At 21.6% G+C, this 19,322-nt stretch overlaps 3 protein-coding genes across 9 annotated transcripts; 2 read left to right on the top strand and 1 right to left on the bottom strand.

The window, feature by feature from the left end:
- The first annotated feature begins 825 nt into the window (after positions 1-825).
- Positions 826-6,336, top strand: LOC127290055 (mpv17-like protein). Of its 5 annotated transcripts, none has more exons than XM_051318436.1 (4): positions 826-1,037; positions 3,726-3,997; positions 4,138-4,269; positions 5,635-6,336. In XM_051318436.1, exons 2-4 carry the CDS (start codon positions 3,728-3,730, stop codon positions 5,872-5,874), a joined length of 642 nt encoding a protein of 213 aa, XP_051174393.1. In that variant the 5' UTR covers positions 826-1,037; positions 3,726-3,727; the 3' UTR covers positions 5,875-6,336. The 5 variants fall into 5 exon arrangements, with proteins under 5 accessions (XP_051174393.1, XP_051174392.1, XP_051174390.1 ...); XM_051318435.1 differs by lacking the exon at positions 826-1,037 and adding an exon at positions 1,068-1,521; XM_051318433.1 differs by lacking the exon at positions 826-1,037 and adding an exon at positions 1,069-1,517.
- A 1,454-nt stretch (positions 6,337-7,790) lies between these two features.
- On the top strand, positions 7,791-13,157 carry LOC127290066 (ubiquitin-associated protein 1). Its single transcript, XM_051318451.1, has 4 exons — positions 7,791-8,619; positions 10,691-11,017; positions 11,960-12,181; positions 12,468-13,157. The coding sequence occupies exons 1-4, from the start codon at positions 8,431-8,433 to the stop codon at positions 12,921-12,923; spliced, it is 1,194 nt and encodes a 397-aa protein (XP_051174408.1). The 5' UTR covers positions 7,791-8,430; the 3' UTR covers positions 12,924-13,157.
- LOC127290064 (protein scribble homolog) lies at positions 10,740-19,170 on the bottom strand. Of its 3 annotated transcripts, none has more exons than XM_051318448.1 (8): positions 19,090-19,170; positions 16,781-17,284; positions 16,065-16,251; positions 15,586-15,744; positions 15,073-15,261; positions 14,545-14,802; positions 14,166-14,410; positions 10,740-10,883 (listed from the first exon to the last, which is right to left on the bottom strand). In XM_051318448.1, exons 2-7 carry the CDS (start codon positions 17,145-17,147, stop codon positions 14,350-14,352), a joined length of 1,221 nt encoding a protein of 406 aa, XP_051174405.1. In that variant the 5' UTR covers positions 17,148-17,284; positions 19,090-19,170; the 3' UTR covers positions 10,740-10,883; positions 14,166-14,349. The 3 variants fall into 3 exon arrangements, with proteins under 3 accessions (XP_051174405.1, XP_051174407.1, XP_051174406.1); XM_051318450.1 differs by having other exon boundaries at positions 16,943-17,284; XM_051318449.1 differs by lacking the exon at positions 15,586-15,744.
- Between the last annotated feature and the right edge of the window lie 152 nt (positions 19,171-19,322).

The following is a 19,322-nucleotide window of genomic DNA, read 5'->3' as shown; positions in this document are numbered from 1 at the left end:
AAAAATGAAGAATTGATTTTTGTACTATTCTTCTTTAATCATTCGACGTTAGAATTTGAACGTTTTTTTTTTCTTGCGTTTTTTTTTTTTTTTTTTTTTTTTTTTTTTTTTTTTGATTGTATATGGAAAATAAATTTTTGAAATTTTTAATCAAAATGAATTTTTATTGAAAGTGGGAGAATTTTATTTTAATTTTGAAAATTTTTTGTATTTTAAAAAAAGAAATTTTTTGAAAATTTTAAATTCTTTTTTTTATTCTATTTTTGAAGAGAATTATTATTTCTTTATTTATTTATTTTTTTTTAATTCTCATTTTTCTATTCTATTTGTGCTTTATTTTTATTAAATACAACAAAAACTATTTTTTAATTCAAAAATTCATTTTTTGTTTTCCTTTTTTTGTTTTATTTTTGTTATTCTTATTTTTTTTTTGTATTTTTTATTGTATTTTTGTTTCGTTTTATTTTTTGTTATATTCTATTTTTATTTTACTTTTTTTTTTTGTTGTATTTTTATTTCCTTTTATTTTTTTTTGTTGTATTCTATTTTTGTTCTATTTTGATTTTTGTTTTAAATTTTTGTTTACTTTTTTCTTGTTTTCCGTTCTAAATATTTTTAAATTTTCGCGCCACGCAAATTCGGACAAAAAAAAACCTTTTTTCCAAATTCAACCAATAACAAACAATGACCAATAAAATCCATCATTCCCGGCTCGTTCATTGGCCACAGCTTTTTAATCGAACTATCGAACAGAAAACTAGGTCATCATCCCCACCCCCCTTTTGGCACTCCAAAACATAACCTAAAAAATGCTTCTCTGCGCAATATCTAAAAATATTATCATATGTTAAACTTAAACTTCATTATTTGACGTTGGAAAACACACGTGGTTTTTTTTTCTTGTCATAATCTTTCTAAATGTTGCATAAGACGAAGAGAATACAAATGTATAACTTTTTTTTTCAAGAAATGACCGAAGTCAAGGCCATTTAAGAATGAATCGACCAATTTCGTCATTGTGTTAAAAAGAGAGCGAAGTATTTTTTTTCTTGCTTTTCTCTATCCATTTTATTGCCAATATGCGCGCGCGTTTTATTATCTATATAAATATATATAATGCATTAAAAAAAAAACGATAGTTATACCTACATATAACAAAATAATGAATTTATTTCCTGATGCGATGAAAATTTTGTCACATTCCGCAAAATTTGCGGACTGTCAATAACAGTGTCTCTCTCGTTTCTTTTTTTTTTTTTCTTTCTTTTTGATGAAAAAAAAAAATCATCGTTGTGAACGGGCATTATTATTAAAAATAAAATCCACTATAATAATAATAATAATAAGTGAAAAATATAAATGTGTTTTTAATTAGTGTTTTTTGTGGAATGATCGATAATATTATGAGAAAAAAAATAGAAATTATTATTTTTTCATTACGATAATATAAAATAACAGTTATATAAAAAGAAAATTTTTAATTTGTGCCCAATTTTGAAAGACAGAAAAAAAAATAAGTAAGTATGTATTTTTTATTTTTTTTCTATCTGTAATAATATATATATTTACAATAACAAATATATAATTTTAAATTGTAAAATTAAATTTAATTTTTGGCGCGCGCGCAAAAAAAAAGTGTATATAGATATAAATTTCGTCTGCTAGAAAACGTGTTCGCACGAAATCAGCTGAGAGTGACGTTTCATGGACTTTGATATCATATATATTTATAAAAAAAAAAAAAGAAAAGAAAAGAAAAGTGTTGTATAGTTTTGTCAGTTACGTTATAATTGTGTTTTTATTTCTCAATTTTTCTCACTTCTTTTTTTTTATATATTTTGTGAAAGATTTATTTATGTTCCTCCATATTTTTCGGTTGGGTATCTTTTTTTTGTATACTATTATTATTATATATTTATCATTATAATTATTATAGTACTATTATTATTATTATTATTATTATTATTATTATTATTATTATTATTATTATTATTTATTTTATTACTATTATCTATATTATTATTATTTTTTATTATAAATAATTGCATTAGTTTTTGTATTATTTATAAATTATTTTTATTTATTATTAGATTTATCATTATTGTTTATATAAAGTACAGTGTTACGCGTGTTAACTGTTACAAATGTAACACAGAGTAACGTTTACAGTAACAACAAAGTTTCGTTAAAATAGTAAAAGAATAAAATTAACGCGTTGTCATTGACAAAAGTAACTCGTTACAGTTACTAATATATACGGTTAATGTTATAAAAAGTAACACGTTACTGTTACTTTCAGAATAAAGCAACTCGTTACTGTTTCCATTTTTTATTAAAGTATTTTACTTTTAAAAAACAGTAATGTATTATAATGTTACTTTTTTACAAATGGAAATTTGTTACTGTTACTTTGAGAAGAAATAGCAACATATTTTTGTTACTTTTGAAATATGTGGTAACGTTACTTTTAGAAAAAAAATTGTTACTGTTACTTTTGGAGAAATACTAACATGTTACTGTTACTTTTGTAGAAATAGTAACATATATTTGTTACTTTTGAAATATGTGGTAACGTTACTTCTATAAAAAAAAAATTGTTACTGTTACCTTTTTAGAAATAGTAACATGTTACTGTTACTTTTGTAGAAATAGTAACATATTACTGTTACTTTTAGAAAACTAGAAATTTGTGTTACTGTTACTTTTGAAAAAATAGCAACATGTTACTGTTACTTTTCGAAGAAATAGCAACATATTTTTGTTACTTCTGAAATATGTGGTAACGTTACTTTTAGAAAACTAGAAATTTGTGTTACTGTTACTTTTGAAAAAATAGTAACATGTTACTGTTACTTTTCGAAGAAATAGCAACATATTATTGTTACTTTTGAAATATGTGGTAACGTTACTTTTAGAAAAAAAAATTGTTACTGTTACTTTTGGAGAAATACTTACATGTTACTGTTACTTTTGTAGAAATAGTAACATATTGTTACTTTAAAAAAAATTGTTACTGTTACTTTTGGAGAAATACTAACATGTTACTGTTACTTTTGTAGAAATAGTAACATATTATTGTTACTTTTGAAATATGTGGTAACGTTACTTTTAGAAAAAAATAAATTGTTACTGTTACTTTTGGAGAAATACTAACATGTTACTGTTACTTTTGTAGAAATAGTAACATATTATTGTTACTTTTGAAATATGTGGTAACGTTACTTTTAGAAAAAAATAAATTGTTACTGTTACTTTTGGAGAAATACTAACATGTTACTGTTACTTTAGGGGGGGGGGATTAATATGTTACTATTACTTTTGGAAAAAATAATAATGTGTTATTGTTACTTTTAGAAAAAAATAGTAACGTGTTACTGTTACTAGTAGAAAAATAGTAACATTTTACAGTTACTTTTGAATAAAAATAAATGTGTTACTGTTACCATTAGTAAAAATAATAAATTGTTACTTTTACTTTTAAAAATATGAAAACAAGTTACTGTTACTTTTGGAAAAATAGTAATGTGTTACTGTTACTTGTAAAAAATAGTAACGAGTTATTGTTACTTTTACAAAAAAAAAAAAATAATAAAACGTTTCTTTTGGAATATGTTACTTTTACTTTAAGGAAAAAAGTAACACATGTTACTTTTTTAAATATATATTTGAAAAAAATATGTTTCTTATTTTTATAAATATATTATTTTTTTATTTTTGATTTTTAGAAATGACGACGAGTTTGAGAATGGTTGTGACGAAATTTCGTAGTGTAACGAAAAATTATCCCGTGGCAAGGGGTATGGCATCGTACGTTGTCATTTGGCCAGTGGCAAGTTTAATACAACAAAAAATTACAGGCAAAGAAAAATTGGATTACATTCAAGCATTGAGATTTAGTATTTATGGTGGATTTTTTGTTGCACCAACACTTTATGCATGGTTAAAAGTTGCCAGCCGACTTTGGCCCAGAGCTGATCTCAAATCTGCACTTACCAAAGTAAAAAAAAAAAAAAAAAAATTTAATTAAAAAAATAAATAATACTTTAACAAAAATTGAAATTTTAAAAAATAAAAAAGGAAAGAATAATTATTAAAAAAAATGATTTTTTTTATTAAATTAAATATTTTTTATTATAGGCTTTAGTGGAACAAGTTACTTATGGGCCATCGGCAATGTGTTGCTTCTTCTTTGGAATAAGTTTACTTGAATTTAAACCAATTTCCGAGTGTGTCGATCAAGTCAAGGAAAAATTTTGGCCTACTTATAAGGTAAAGGAAAAAAAAATTTAATATTTATAATAGATTAAATACGTTACTTTAGTAACAAACCGTAAGGTGTTACTTTTAGTAACGGTGACGAGTTACCTAAAAAGTAACACTCTAACCTAACCTAATTCTTTATTATTAGCCTTATAGTGTTACTTTTGTTTAACAATAACGCGTTACTTTATGAGTAACCGTTACATGTTACTTTACCGTAACGGTAACATGTTACTTTTTGGAAAGTAATGAGTTACTTTATGAGTAACCGTTACTTGTTACTTTACCGTAACGGTAACATGTTACTTTTTGGAAAGTAACGAGTCACTTTATGAGTAATCGTTACTTGTTACTTTACCGTAACGGTAACATGTTACTTTTTGGAAAGTAACGAGTTACTTTATGAGTAAACGTTACTTGTTACTTTACCGTAACGGTAACATGTTACTTTTTGGAAAGTAACGAGTTACTTTATGAGTAAACGTTACTTGTTACTTTACCGTAACGGTAACATGTTACTTTTTGGAAAGTAACGAGTTACTTTGTGAGTAATCGTTACTTGTTACTTTACCGTAACGGTAACATGTTACTTTTTGGAAAGTAACGAGTTACTTTGTGAGTAAACGTTACTTGTTACTTTACCGTAACGGTAACATGGTACTTTTTTGGAAAGTAACGAGTTACTTTATGAGTAACCGTAAATTGTTACTTTACCGTAACGGTAACATGTTACTTTTTGGAAAGTAACGAGTTACTGTATGAGTAACCGTTACTTGTTACTTTACCGTAACGGTAACATGTTACTTTATGAGTAACCGTTACTTGTTACATTACCGTAACGGTAAAGAATTACTTTATGAGTAACCGTTACTTGTTACTTTACCGTAACGGTAACATGTTACTTTTTGGAAAGTAACGTGTTATTTTTTCTATAGTAACGCGTTACTTTATTAGTAACACATTTGTGTTACTTTCCAGTAACAGTAACATGTTTTTTTTGTAAAACATGCATTACTATATTTGTAACCATTGCGTGTTTCTTTTTTTTTGTAACGGTAACACGTTACTTTTTGTTAAAGTAACGCGTTACTTTATAAGTAAAGATTAATCTAACTTTCCTGTAACGATAACACAGTATTTTTTAAAAGTAACGCTTTGCTGTATCAGTAAACATAACGTGTTACTTTCTGTTACAGTAACGTGTTACTTTTTTTTTCCTGCTTACTTTTTGTAACGGTAATCGTGTTGTTACTGTAAATAGTTAATTTTTTTGTAAAAATAATATGTTACTTTTTGGTAACGCTAACGTGTTACCTCTTTTTTTTCTAAAGTAACGCGTTACTTTTTCTTATATGAAAAATTTAAAAATTTCAGATTGGAGTTTGTGTTTGGCCGATATTACAGACAATTAATTTTCTCCTTGTACCGGAAAAAAATCGTGTTGTCTACGTGAGCATTTGCAGTTTAATGTGGACTTCATTTCTCGCTTATATGAAATCCCGGGAAACAAGGAGACTACAAAATGTACCTGTTGAAATGAAAGTAGAGGCCATTGTTGATAGTAAAGATAAAACAAAAATGGATAAAACAAATTGGTTATCTGTTTTTCATTAATAATTGTTCGTATTAGGAAAAGAAAAAAAAATTATATATATATATATATATTATCTATACGAGACGCGTCCTCTATAAAATTATGTATTTTTGTTACGTAAGTATATTTTATTTTTTATTTTATTTATTTTAATTATTAAATAATTATGATATTCGATTTTTTCTGTGAAAATCAAAAATTTATTATTTCAAATTTTACAGTAAATGAGCCAAAAAAAAAAAAATTTTTTTATTTGAATTTCGCGCTACTTTTTTTTAAAAAACAAATGTTTGGAATCTACTTTATCGACAGTTCATAGAATTGAAACTTAAGCGCAAATTTTGTTCCAGGTGTTTCTATGAATTGTCGATAAAGTAGATCCAGATGGCGTTACTGTAGAATTTTGTTTGAAAAAAAATTGCGCGCGAAATTCAAATTTATTTATTTATTATACAAATTATTTCATGAATTTTTTTTTTTTTTCAACAAATTTGACGCGTTTTGTAGTATTTTTTAGACAAATTTAATTGTACAAAAAAATATACGTAAATATGCTTTTTCTTTTTATTATTAAAAAAAAAAAAAATTTCGAGATTCGTATTTTTGGGGAAAATTCTCCATTAGTAAAATTTCACCATTAAATTGTGATTTTCTCCATAAACAGAGGAAATTTGAAAGTAAAAAAAAGGAAAAAAAAAATAAAAGAAAAAGTTGATATTTTTCTTGAAATAAGAAAAAAAAATAATTCCACTAGTGAAAGTATACCTGATTAAGATTATTATTATTATTATTAATATTATTATTAATATTATTATTATTTTTAATATATTTAAGTAAATTTATTGTTGAAAGTATACAGCGAATTTTATTCTATTATTCGTAATTGAGACTGCGAATCAAAACTTTGTAAATTATCAGACAATAAAAAATGTTGATTTTAAATTGTCTTTTTTTTGTGCCACTTAAAAATTAAATTAAATTAAATTGAATTACTTAAAAAAATAAAAAAAATTTATTAATAAAAAAAAAGAATATTTAAAAATAATAAAATATTTAAAAATAAAAAAATAATTTAAAAAAAAATTAATAAAAAATTATTTGAAACTAAAAAAATTTAATTAAAAATTAATGCAAGTAAAAATTAATTTTATATTAAATTTAAATAAAAATAATAATTTGAAATTTAATTTAAATAGTAAAAAATAATTTTAATTTAATTTAAATAAAAAATTAATTAAAGAATTTAATAATTTTTTTTTTATAATTATATTAATTATTGTTTATTTTTTTTAATAATATTATATAATTATAAATAATAATTTAAGAAAATAAAATATTAAATGAAAATTTTATAAAAAAAAAAATAATAATAATAATGAGAATTTTAATAATATTAAATAAGCGCTGATGAAAAATAATTACGAAATAAATTTTGCTAGAAAAAAATTACCAATGAAACAAAGTACCGAATTAAATTTCTAATTAGAAGCCAAAAACTAAAAATAAAAATTACATAAATTTCGAAATCACATATATTTCATATTGCAATATATATATATTCGAATTAAATCTGAATGAAAAACATATTTAAATATAATTTTCATATTGAAACAAATGAAAATTAAATAAAATGACAAAATTAATGAAATTTTTAATTAAAAAAAAACCTGGAAAATTAAAATTTAAATAAATTATTACAAAAAAAAAAAGTGGTTTCAATATTTCTAGTTACGGTCATGGGATTTTATTAATAAAAAAAAAAAAAAAAAAAAAATGTTAAAAGTATTTTGAAAAAAAAATTTAGAGAAATAATTAAATTTTTTTTAAAACTTATTTTAAGACATTTTATTTATATAATATATAATAATATAATAAAATAAAAAATAATAATAATAAATTTTTTTTTCGAACATGGTGCAAAAATTTACTAGTTACGCTCCTGAGCTCTCTGTCAAAAATGAGAAAAAAAATCCGATAAAAAGAGAGAAAATAATAGTTGTATATATATACACAAACGTCAATATCGTGAATGAATCACAACCATGACTTGCTTTACCTGAAAGAGAGAATTCCATTAATTTTAAATCAAGATTAAAATATAGTAAAAGGTGAAACATATATATTTTTTTTTTTGACGTGTTAAAAACAACAAAGATGGCGCCGCGCTCTTTATGATCTGTCAAAAAAAAAAAAAAAAAAAAATGGTAAAGTAAATATTTACAATTAAATATGACTTATAAATTGTAAAATTATACAAAATCAAAATAATAATCCTTTTTATACTCTTCACTATAATAAAACAATAATAATAATAATTTAACTTTGCTATGTTTTATTTGTGTGTTCGCGACGACAATAAAAAGTGAGGTTATGTTTGAATAAGAAATTTTTTTTGACATTTCGGAAATTGTGTGTGTGTGTGTTATTGTTTCGATTACGTAAAATATAATAATAAATTAAAAAAAAAAACAGTGACTATAATCAAATAAACAAGTGTTTTTTAAAGTAAATTTAGAAATTGTATAATATATATATATATATATATATCAAAATATAAAAAAAAAGAATCATAAATAATGGCTCGAGCTTTAAGTTCAATGCAATGTGATTCCGTTGCCACATATATGGACGGTGTTCATGTTAAAATTGCCGAAGCTTATAAGCCACCAAGAAAAATAACACTGCCTGCCGCTTATAACAATCGTTTACCTGATGCCTCGAGATATTCCTACGATTTTTCCTTGGAGAGATCCGTGCTGCAAAAGGTATGTAATTATAAAAAAAAAAAAAAACCAAAAACAGGTAATTTTTACAAAAACTCTAATTTTTTTTCTCTACATTCGTTTTATTATTAAAAAAAAAAAAAAATTGAAATTACAATATTATGATTGTTAAATTTTACTAACAAACAAACCATTAATTTTTTAGTAACGATAACGCGTTACTTTATTATTAACACTAATGCAGTTTTTTTCTAAATTGTTTCTTTTTTTAAATGTTACTTTATTCATCATTAGTAATTGTAAATTGTTACTTTTTTCACTCGATAACATGTTATTTTATTAGTAACCATAATGTGATACATTTTTGTAACAATAACATTTTTTTTATAAAATAATACGTTACTTTATGAAAAATGTTACTACTCTGTGAGAGTAGTACTATTCTCTAATAGTAACATGTTAATTTATTTCGAAAGTAACGCGTTACTTTATTAGTAACGGTAATGTGTTACTTTTTCCTACAGTAACGCGTTTCTTTATTAGTAACTGTTACGTGTTACATTTTTGCAAAGTAACAATTTTTATAGTAACCATAACGCGTTACTTTATTAGTAACAGTAACGTGTTACTTTATTAGTAACAGTAACGTGTTACTTTATTAGTAACGGTAACGTGTTACTTTTTTCTACAGTAACGCGTTACTTTGTTGGTAACGGTAACGTGTTACTTTATTAGTAACGGTAACGTGTTACTTTTTTTACAGCAACGCGTTACTTTATTAGTAAAGGTAACGTGTTACTTTATTAGTAACAGTAACGTGTTACTTTATTAGTAACGGTAACGTGTTACTTTTTTTACAGTAACGCGTTACTTTTTTTACAGTAACGCGTTACTTTTTTTAGTAACGGTAACGTGTTACTTTATTCTACAGTAACGTGTTACTTTATTAGTAACGGTAACGTGTTACTTTTTTTTACAGTAACGCGTTACTTTGTTTTAAAGTAACGCGTTACTTTTTTAGTAACGGTAACGTGTTACTTTTTTCTACAGTAACGCGTTACTTTATTAGTAACGGTAATGTGTTACTTTTTCTACAGTAACGCGTTACTTTATTAGTAACTGTAACGTGTTTCATTTTTGCAAAGTAACAATTTTTATAGTAACCATAACGCGTTACTGTCTTAGTAACGGTAACGTGTTACTTTTTTGAAAAGTAACGCGTTAATTTATTAGTAACGGTAACGTGTTACTTTTTTCTACAGTAACGCGTTACTTTATTAGTAACGGTAATGTGTTACTTTTTCTACAGTAACGCGTTACTTTATTAGTAACTGTAACGTGTTTCATTTTTGCAAAGTAACAATTTTTATAGTAACCATAACGCGTTACTGTCTTAGTAACGGTAACGTGTTACTTTTTTGAAAAGTAACGCGTTAAGTTATTAGTAACGGTAACGTGTTACTTTTTTTCTAACTGGTAACTTGTTTTTTTTGTAACGATAATGTGTTACTTTTTAATGTTAACGCGTTACTTTATTAGTAACAATTATTATTCTGTAACAGTAACGTTTTTTGGAAAGTAACGCGTTATCTAATTAGTAAGGGTTAGTGTTACTTTTTAATGGTAACGCGTTACTTTATTAGTAAACATTACGTGTTACTTTTTTATGGTAACGCGTTACTTTATTAGTAACCATTACGTGTTACTTTTTTTGTACAATACCAAGATTAATAGTAAACATAACGCATTATTTTTCGGTAATGTAACAGATTACTTTTTTATAAAGTAACGCGTTATTTCATTAGTAACGGTAACGTGTTACCTTTTTTTTGTTTAAAGGAACGGTAAAAGTAAGTTTTCTTTAACAGTAACGCGTTTATTAATAAAAGCGTGTTACTTTTTTGTAATGGTAAAACGTTACTTTATTAGTAACCGTTACGTGTTACATTTGTTTAAAATTAAAATTATTAATTTGAATTAGTTAATTAAAATGTTGATAAGAAGGAAATAAATCAAATTCTACATTTTTTTTTTTAAATTTTATTTTTGTTTTTATTTGTAAATTTGTTTATAATTTTTTGTTTTTGTTTTTGTTTTTTAATTACTTGCAAAGATGTCGGAATGGAGAAAAGCACGACTTGCAAGTAGTGAAGCGCGACAAGCACGTATTGAGGAAAAAACGAGAAAACAGGAAAATTCACCATCACCACCACCATTGTCACAGGATAATAATCAACAACAACTTCCGGTGAAAACGGCGCCAGTTCCTGAAACGACGATACTTACACCACAGCCATTATCGCCTCCTGCAAACGATATGCATGAAATTAGTAATAATAAATCGCAAGATCTTAATTATGCCGATTTTGATAATGATACAAGCAGTCCATTTGATAATATGCTTTTAAAATCGATAAACGACAAAGAAGAACTCGCTCAGGTATTTATTTATTGTTCTTTAATATTTTTTTATATATATATACACAATGAGAAAAGATTTCTTTGATTTAAAGAAATCAATTTCTTTCAATTGTTTTCTTTCATTGAAAAAAAAAATTTTCTTTGATTTAAAGAAATCAATTTCTTTCAATTGTTTTCTTTCATTGAAAATAAAATTTTCTTTGATTTAAAGAAATTTTTTTTTTTTTTCTAATGAAAAAAAAATTGTGTATTAAATCAAAGAAATTCTAACATTGATAAAGAATCAAAAAAAGATATTTATTTGAATTAAAGAAAAAATTTCTTTAAAATGAAGATAATTTTTTTTTTTTTGAATCAAAGATAATTTGTTTGAAACAAATAAATTTATATTATAAAAAAAAATTTTACTAAAAAAAAAATTGATTCTTCAAATTTTGCAATTAAAATTAATATTTTATTCAAAAATGAAAATTTTGGAATTTTATTCGAAAATGAAAATTTTGCAATTAAAATTGGAAATTTTCTTTCAAAAAATAAAAAAAAAATTTTGCAATTTAATTTTTGGAATTTTATTTAAAAATGAAAATATCAATTAAATAATAAAATAGTATTTATAAAAATTTAGTTATATAAAACTTTTGTTAAATAAAAATTCAGTTAAATAATATTTTTGCTGAATAGAAATTTAGTTATATAGAACTTTTGCTAAATAAAAATTCAGTTAAATAATATTTTTGCTGAATTGAAAATTTAGTTATAAAAAACTTTTGCTAAATAAAAATTCAGTTAAATAATATTTTTGCTGAATAGAAATTCAGTTAAATAAAATTTTTTTGTTTAATTGAAATTTAGTTAATTAAAAAGTACGATTACAAAAAATTGAAGAAAAAAAATTAAATTTAGTTAATATAAATAAAATTTTATTTAAAAAAAAAAAAATTAAAAATATTTACACCTCAAGGTTCTACAACCATCGCATTGGAGTCCAACGGGAAAATTGGAAAATATAATCAATGATTTGACACTAATTAACGAAGGACAAAATCACATTCAAGAGAAAAATGAATCGATTAATAATCAAATTGATGAACATGAAAGAACTGAGAGAAAAACCGAACCATTGAGAATTGTTTCATTAATTGTTGAGGAACTTCAAAGGGAATTGGAACGTCCTAATTTGGAGGTAAATTATTACTTTTTCTTTAATTGAAATTTTATTTATTTATTTTACAAAAAAAAAAAAAAATACTAATTAAATTTATTAAATTAAAATTTTAATTTGATTTTTAATTTTTTTTTTCTCCAAATTTTAAGTTTCAAATTATCTGAATTTATCTAAATTTTGCAGGATTAATTAATGAATAATAAAAATTGTTATTTTATAAAAATAATTAAAAAATAAAGAATAATTAAATATTTAAAACGAAAATTTTCAAAAAAATAACTTCTTTTTTTTCTATTTCATTTAGAATTGGAAACCATGGACAGATGTGGAAAATTTAGATGTTGAAAAAAATTCCTCAACAAATAATGAAAAATTATTAACAACACATTCAAAAGTTGTATTATCAAATATTTTATCTGATTTATCATTGGACGATCAAAAATTAGCGAGACATTTAAATGATATGGGTTTTCCATTGTCAAGAGCTGCGCGTGCAATTCAAAATCTTGGCGGTAGTGATAATAAAAAAATTGTTGAATATTTATTAGCAATACAATCATTGGAGGATGATTTGGGAATAAGTGAAGACGCCGCTGAGAAAGCATTGGAAATCACTGAATTTGATCAAGAGAAGGCAAAAGTATTTCATAAAAATTTAACAACATTACGCGATTTAGGATTTCCTGAGGAACAAGCGTCAATTGCATTAATTAAATGTAATATTGATCGTGATAAGGCTCTCGATTTATTGATTACTTAATTTGTGTTTTTTCATTTTCAAAATGAGGAAAGAAACCAAAAAAAAAAATTGATTTTTGGCAAAAAAAAAAATTAAAACGAAAGGCTTTTCTTTTCCAGAAGAAAGAAAAAAAAAACGAAAGAGAAAGAGAAAGAGGCGATAAAAAAATATTTTTTTTCTCTTTTGTTTTCAAACTCGTCACGTTTGTTTGTTTTGCAGTAAGTGAAAAATAAATTTTATTCTTAATATTCGAAACATTCTTTTTTTTGATAAAAATTTATTCAAATCTCCTGGAATTTTTTATTTTTCAGGTTTTTGATTAATTTTAAATAGGAAAAAAAAAACTTTACTTTATTAAAAAAAAAAAAAAAAAAAAAAAAAGGAGAGGGTACACACAAATTTTCAACTATATAAAAATTATATTATCAATTTTTTTTAATTTTAAAAATTTTTTACAAAAAATTAAAAATAATAAATTAATAAATTGATAATTAATTAATAAAAATTTGAAAATTAAAAAAATTATATTTTTACTTTTTTTAATTTAAAAATTTGGACGAAAAATAATTAATTAATAAATTGATAATTAATTAATAAAAATTAAAAATTAAAGAAATTATATATTTTTAATTTTTTTAATTTAAAAAAAATTTTACGAAAAATGAAAAATTTAAAAAAATTTAAAATAATAAATTAATAAATTGATAATTAATTTAAAAAAATTAAAAAAATTATATTTTTAATAAAATAAAAATTACAAATTGATCAAAATTATTATTATTATTATTATTATTATTATTATTTTTTAACTCATTTTATTTTATGACCATTGAATTCCTTGCAAAAGAAAATTAGTTTAAAAATAATTTTGTTGAATATTGAAAATTATTTTTTAATATAGTTTGAAATTTTAGTGTTCCCTCCATGTTTAAAAAATAATTACTAATTAGTTAGTAATAATAATAATAATTATAATAATAATAATAATAATAATAATAAATAATAATTAATAATAATAATTTGTAATATTTCATTTGTTTAAGTTTGGAAAATTCTAATTTTTGTGGGTTTTTGCAAAGTTCGTTTTCCAGTTAATAATTTAGTAAAATAAAATCCTAATCATTAAAATAATAATTTATTATTATTATTATTATTATTATTATTATTATTATTATTTAAATTAATTTTTGTATTTTTCTATTAATTAGAATTTATTTTATTTTCTTTTTACTTAGTATTTTTATTTTTTTTTTTTTTACTTACTTTTATTTTTCATTTTCATTTTCCTTTTTTTCATTGTCAAGGAAATTTTTGTTTAATTTGAAGAAAAATTTTATTTTCTAGATAATTTCAAGATTAGTAGATATATATATATATATATATATATATATATATATATATATATATATATATATATATATATATTTATTATATATCAGATAATAGTTCAGTGATTGAGAAAATAATGATTTCTGAATTCGGAGAAATTGGCAAATTTGGAAGCGCATCTGAAAAAGAAGGAAATTTTCTTTATTTTTTATATTCAAAACAAAAAAAAAATTTTTTTTATAAATTTTATTTCATTTCGGCCAAATTGGATAAGAAATTTTTTTTTTTTTTTTTTTTTTTTTTTTGCATTTACCTGTGACTGCAAAAAAAAGCACATGTTGGAAAATGAAGAAAATCAAAACCCAAACGAAATATAATCCATGATTCAGTGAAAATTGCCTCCTGACAATGATAATTGTGACAAATGCTTAATGGACCATTGTCCATTAAAATAGCTGGGAAAAAATGTTGAAACATTTGAAAATCATTATTTAACGTTGAACAATAACGAGGTTCGTAAATTATTTTTACATTTAATGGCGATTTTTTTATTTCTAAATTGTGACGATATCTGCAAAAAAGACAAAAAAAAAAAAATTATTTATTTTGAGAAAAAAATAAATAAACAGGACTGTTTTTTTTTTTTTTTTTGCAAATATTAAATTTGGAATAAAATATTCCCTTTTTTTTTTTAATCTAGAAATATTTATTTTCAAAATACGATTTTATTAATTAGATAATTAAAACACTTTTTTCAAAAAATAATTTTTTGAAAAATAAAAATAAGAATTTTTTAACTAAAAAAAAAAGAAGTGGAAAATTCTTTTTTTTTGTTTTTTACCTGTTTTTGTAGACTTTTCGAAGAGCTAATTCGCTAAGTGTGCAAACAACATTATTGGAAATTTTATGAATTTTCACAAGTTGTGAAGGAAATTCAATTGTTATTTCTTCATTTCCATCGTATTCATTTGGGGAAATTTGTAGTTTTTGATTTCGATTTTTCGATTCTGTGACGTCTTTTTGAAAGCATCTGTTTGATTTTTTTTTTCCGAGAAAAAGAAATATATTTTTTAAAAGTTTCCTTTCTTTCTATTTTGATTATTTTTTAAATTAACTAATAATTTAATAATCATTGATATTAATTAGGTAATTAATTAATTAATTAATAATTATTATTATTATAATTAATTAATTAATTAAATAATAAAACAATTATTATAATTAATTAAATAATTAATTAATAATAATTAATTAATTAAATAATAAAATAATTATTATTATAATTAATTAAATAATTAATTAATTAATTTTGAAACATAGAAGAAGAAAAAAACAGAAAATTTGCAATATTTACCCGCGAGAAACGATATTTCTCAAATCACCGTCAAAAGTGTCGCGAAATTTTGAAATTAATTGACACAATAGAGTGTAGGATAAATAATTTAAATCACGATTCAAATCGAAACGAATAAATGGCGACGAGAGAAATCCATTGAATGGCAAATATCGTAATCTAAAAATAAACGGAGAAAAAAAAATATAAATTTTTTATTAAAATTATTTTCTTCATAACAAAAAAAAGGAGGGAATAATTCTGAACGAGAAAAATAAAAGAATTAATTTTAAATTACATTTTGTGGGTGGGGGGGGGGATTTTTGTTTTCAAAATTTATAACAAATTTTCTAATTTTAATGTACAAATAAAAAATGGAAAAAAATATTTTATTATTTTAATTTTTTATTTGGAAAAAAAAAAATAATAAAAACAGAATTTTTTTTCTGTTATTTGCTATGGAATTTTTATTTATTTTTATTTTTATTTTTTTTTTTTACCTGTTCGAACAAACGGAAATGTTTAATAATACAGGCGCTAAAGTTAATCTATTTGGAAGCTCTTCTAAATAATTATTATCAACAATTAAATCCTCGAGTTTTTCAAGTGAACCCAACCATTCAGGCAATGTTTCCAATCGATTTCGACATATTGATAAATATTCCAAATTCCTCAATTGGCTGAAAACTTGGAAAAAGAAAATTTTTATTTTTATCTTCTTTTTTTTTTTTCTTTTTTAAGTGAAAAAAAAAAAATTTATTTTACAAAAATAAAAATTTTGCCAATTATTTCAAATTTTGTTGACAAAAAAAAATTTAATTTTTCAAGAAAAAAAATTCTCTTATTTATTTTAGAAGGGAAAATTAAAATTTTTCTAATTATTTCAAATTTTGTTGAGAAAAAAATTTAATTTTTTAAGAAAAAAAAAATTCTTTTATTTATTTTAGTAGGGAAAATTAAAATTTTTCCAATTATTTCAATTTCTTTGGAAAAATCTTAATTAAAAAAAAAATTTCTTTTATTTATGTTTAGTAATTTACGTGAAAATAAAAATTTTCTAATTATTTCAATTTCTTTGGAAAAATTGTTTACTTAAAAAAAAAAAATTTCTTTTATTTATTTAGTAATTTAGGGGAAAATTAAATGAAAATAGAAAAAATAAAATTAAGAGTTTTTTTTGTTTTTTTTTTTTTTTTTTTTTTGTTTTCGTACTCACTGGGAGGAATTCTGGTAATATAATTGTCGTCCAATAATAAATATTTTAATGTAATTAAATTAGCAACACTCGTTGGAATAAATTCCAATTGATTTGAATTTAAATCCAAAACAGTGAGTTTTGAAAATTTTATTTCTTGAGGTAATTTTTGTATAAAATTACCGGATAAATATAAATTTTGTAAATTTTTCAATTCGCCAATCCATTTTGGTAGAGTTTTTAATTTATTCCATTTTAAATAAATTTCCCTCACATGTGAGCCATGAGTTTTCACAACTATTGGAAGTTCATTGAATTCACGATAATTCCAATGGAGAATATTTTTCTTTTTCACTTCGTCAGCAATTTCACTTGTATTTAAATCCATTTTTTTTTTTGTTTTTTTTTATTCCTTCATTTTTTTTTTCTCTTTTTTTGTTTTTCTTATAATAAACTGAGAAAATTTCCCATTTTTCTCATATACACACAAACGTGACCTTCGTGTCTCAAAATAATCTTTGCGACCTGCATTTCAAAAGTGATTTTTATTAATAACTCGATGCAAAAAAAAAAAAATTTTTCAAACTTTTCATTTTTTGCCCCGCAAAAAATTAATTTCTCCTCAAAAATAAAACTAAAAAACAAACAAACAAAAACAAAAGAAAAACTAAAAAATTAATGATTTTTATTGAATTATTTAATTAATAATAATTTTTATGGAATTATTTTTATAATAATTATTATTAAATTAATAATTATTTATTTATTAAATTAAATTAAATAATATTTTCTATTAATTGAAAAAAAATTATTTTTTTTTAATCAAAAAAAAAAAAAAATAAAAAAAATAATCAAAACAAAAATAAAAGAATAATTAAAATTTATTAATTACATTTTTAATAAAAAAATATTTATTTATTTATTTAAATATGAATAAATAAAATACTTCGAAATTAAATTTAATTTAAAATAAATTTTAAAAAAACTTTTCTTGAATTAAAAATTTTTTAAATAAATCAAAAATTTGCGAAAAAGAAATAAAAATATTTCCGTTTTTTATTTTCATAATCGTGTGTGAAGCATTTTTTCCCGTATTTAAATTTTTCAAAAAAAAAAAATTTAATGAACTATATTTATAATTTTTATTGAATTATTTTTTAAATAATTTTTTATTGAATTATTTTTCAAATAATTTTTATTGAATAATTTTTTCAATGATTTTTATTACAACGATATAATTTTTTTTTCTAATAATTCCTGTTTTTTCAATATTCTTTAAAAAAGTTTACAATTTTCCTAAAAATAAAAATATACAAAATAACAAATTTTTATTATACCTAGTTATTATTAAATTTTAACTGCAAATTCAAATTTCCCGCATAAATTTGTTTTTTTTTTTAAACTTACAAAAAATTATTATAGTTAAAATTGTTATAGTTATTTTCAAATTTTTCGCAAATTTTTTTTTTTTTTTTAAATTTACAAAAAATTATTATAGTTATTTTCAAATTTTAACTGTCAATTCAAATTTCCCGCAAAATTTTTTTTTTTTAATTTATAAAAAATTATTATAGTTAAAAAATTATTATAGTTATTTTCCAATTTTTACTGGCAATTCAAATTTCCCGCAAATTTTTTTTTTTTTTTAATTTACAAAAAATTATTCTAGTTAAAAATTGTTATAGTTATTTTCAAATTTTAACTGTCAATTCAAATTTCCCGCAAATTTTTTTTTTTTAATTTACAAAAAATTATTATAGTTAAAAATTGTTAGTTATTTTCAAATTTTAACTGTCAATTCAAATTTCCCGCCAAATTTTTTAAAAAAAATTTTTAAAAAATGTAATAAAAATTTTTTTCATTTAAAACACTTTAATTTCAAGTTCATTGCAAATAAATAAATATATATATATATATATATATATATATATATATATATAAAATCCCTCTGCACACGTGTTCAAGTGCAACAAATCGATGAAACTGAAGGTCAGGGTCAAATTGCATCAAAAGGGATGCACATTTTAAAAAAACAATTTTTCCCGATTTTTTTTTTTTTTTGAAATAAAAAACAGAATTTTCACCTTTAAACTACTTTCAAATTTTTTTTTAAAATTATTTTATTTGCGCCACTAAAATTGTAAATAAATATTAAACTATTTTCAATTTTAAAAAATGGAAAACGAAATAATTTTAAAAAAAAAGTATTAATTCTAACCACTAACAAAAAAAAGTGAGAAAATTAAATGTTTTTTTAATTTAAAAAAAATTTAAATCATGTTTAAAAATGAGTTTTTTTTTTAAATGTTAATAAATCGGACAGTACTCACGTATAATTTTATTATTTGGATTTCGTACTGAAAATATTGACAAAATGGAACTAGAAAATTTCGAACAGTGTTCCAATTCCGACGTTCCTTGAATTCAAATAATATTGTCTCGTGTATTTAGTATTTGATTGGTTATTCGATAAATAGAAAACGCACTGTGATTGGTTCCAATTTTATTGTCCATTCACAAGCTGCTTTTACAATTCACTTTTTTTTTAAAGGTGCTTTCATAC

This window comes from Leptopilina boulardi, unplaced genomic scaffold (assembly GCF_019393585.1).
Source record: "Leptopilina boulardi isolate dan_hultmark-lab unplaced genomic scaffold, ZJU_Lbou_2.1 LbouV2_55, whole genome shotgun sequence".
NCBI classification, from domain to species: domain Eukaryota; kingdom Metazoa; phylum Arthropoda; class Insecta; order Hymenoptera; family Figitidae; genus Leptopilina; species Leptopilina boulardi.
The sequence above is the reverse complement of the archived record's forward strand: the minus strand, read 5'-3'. Positions and strand labels throughout refer to the sequence as shown.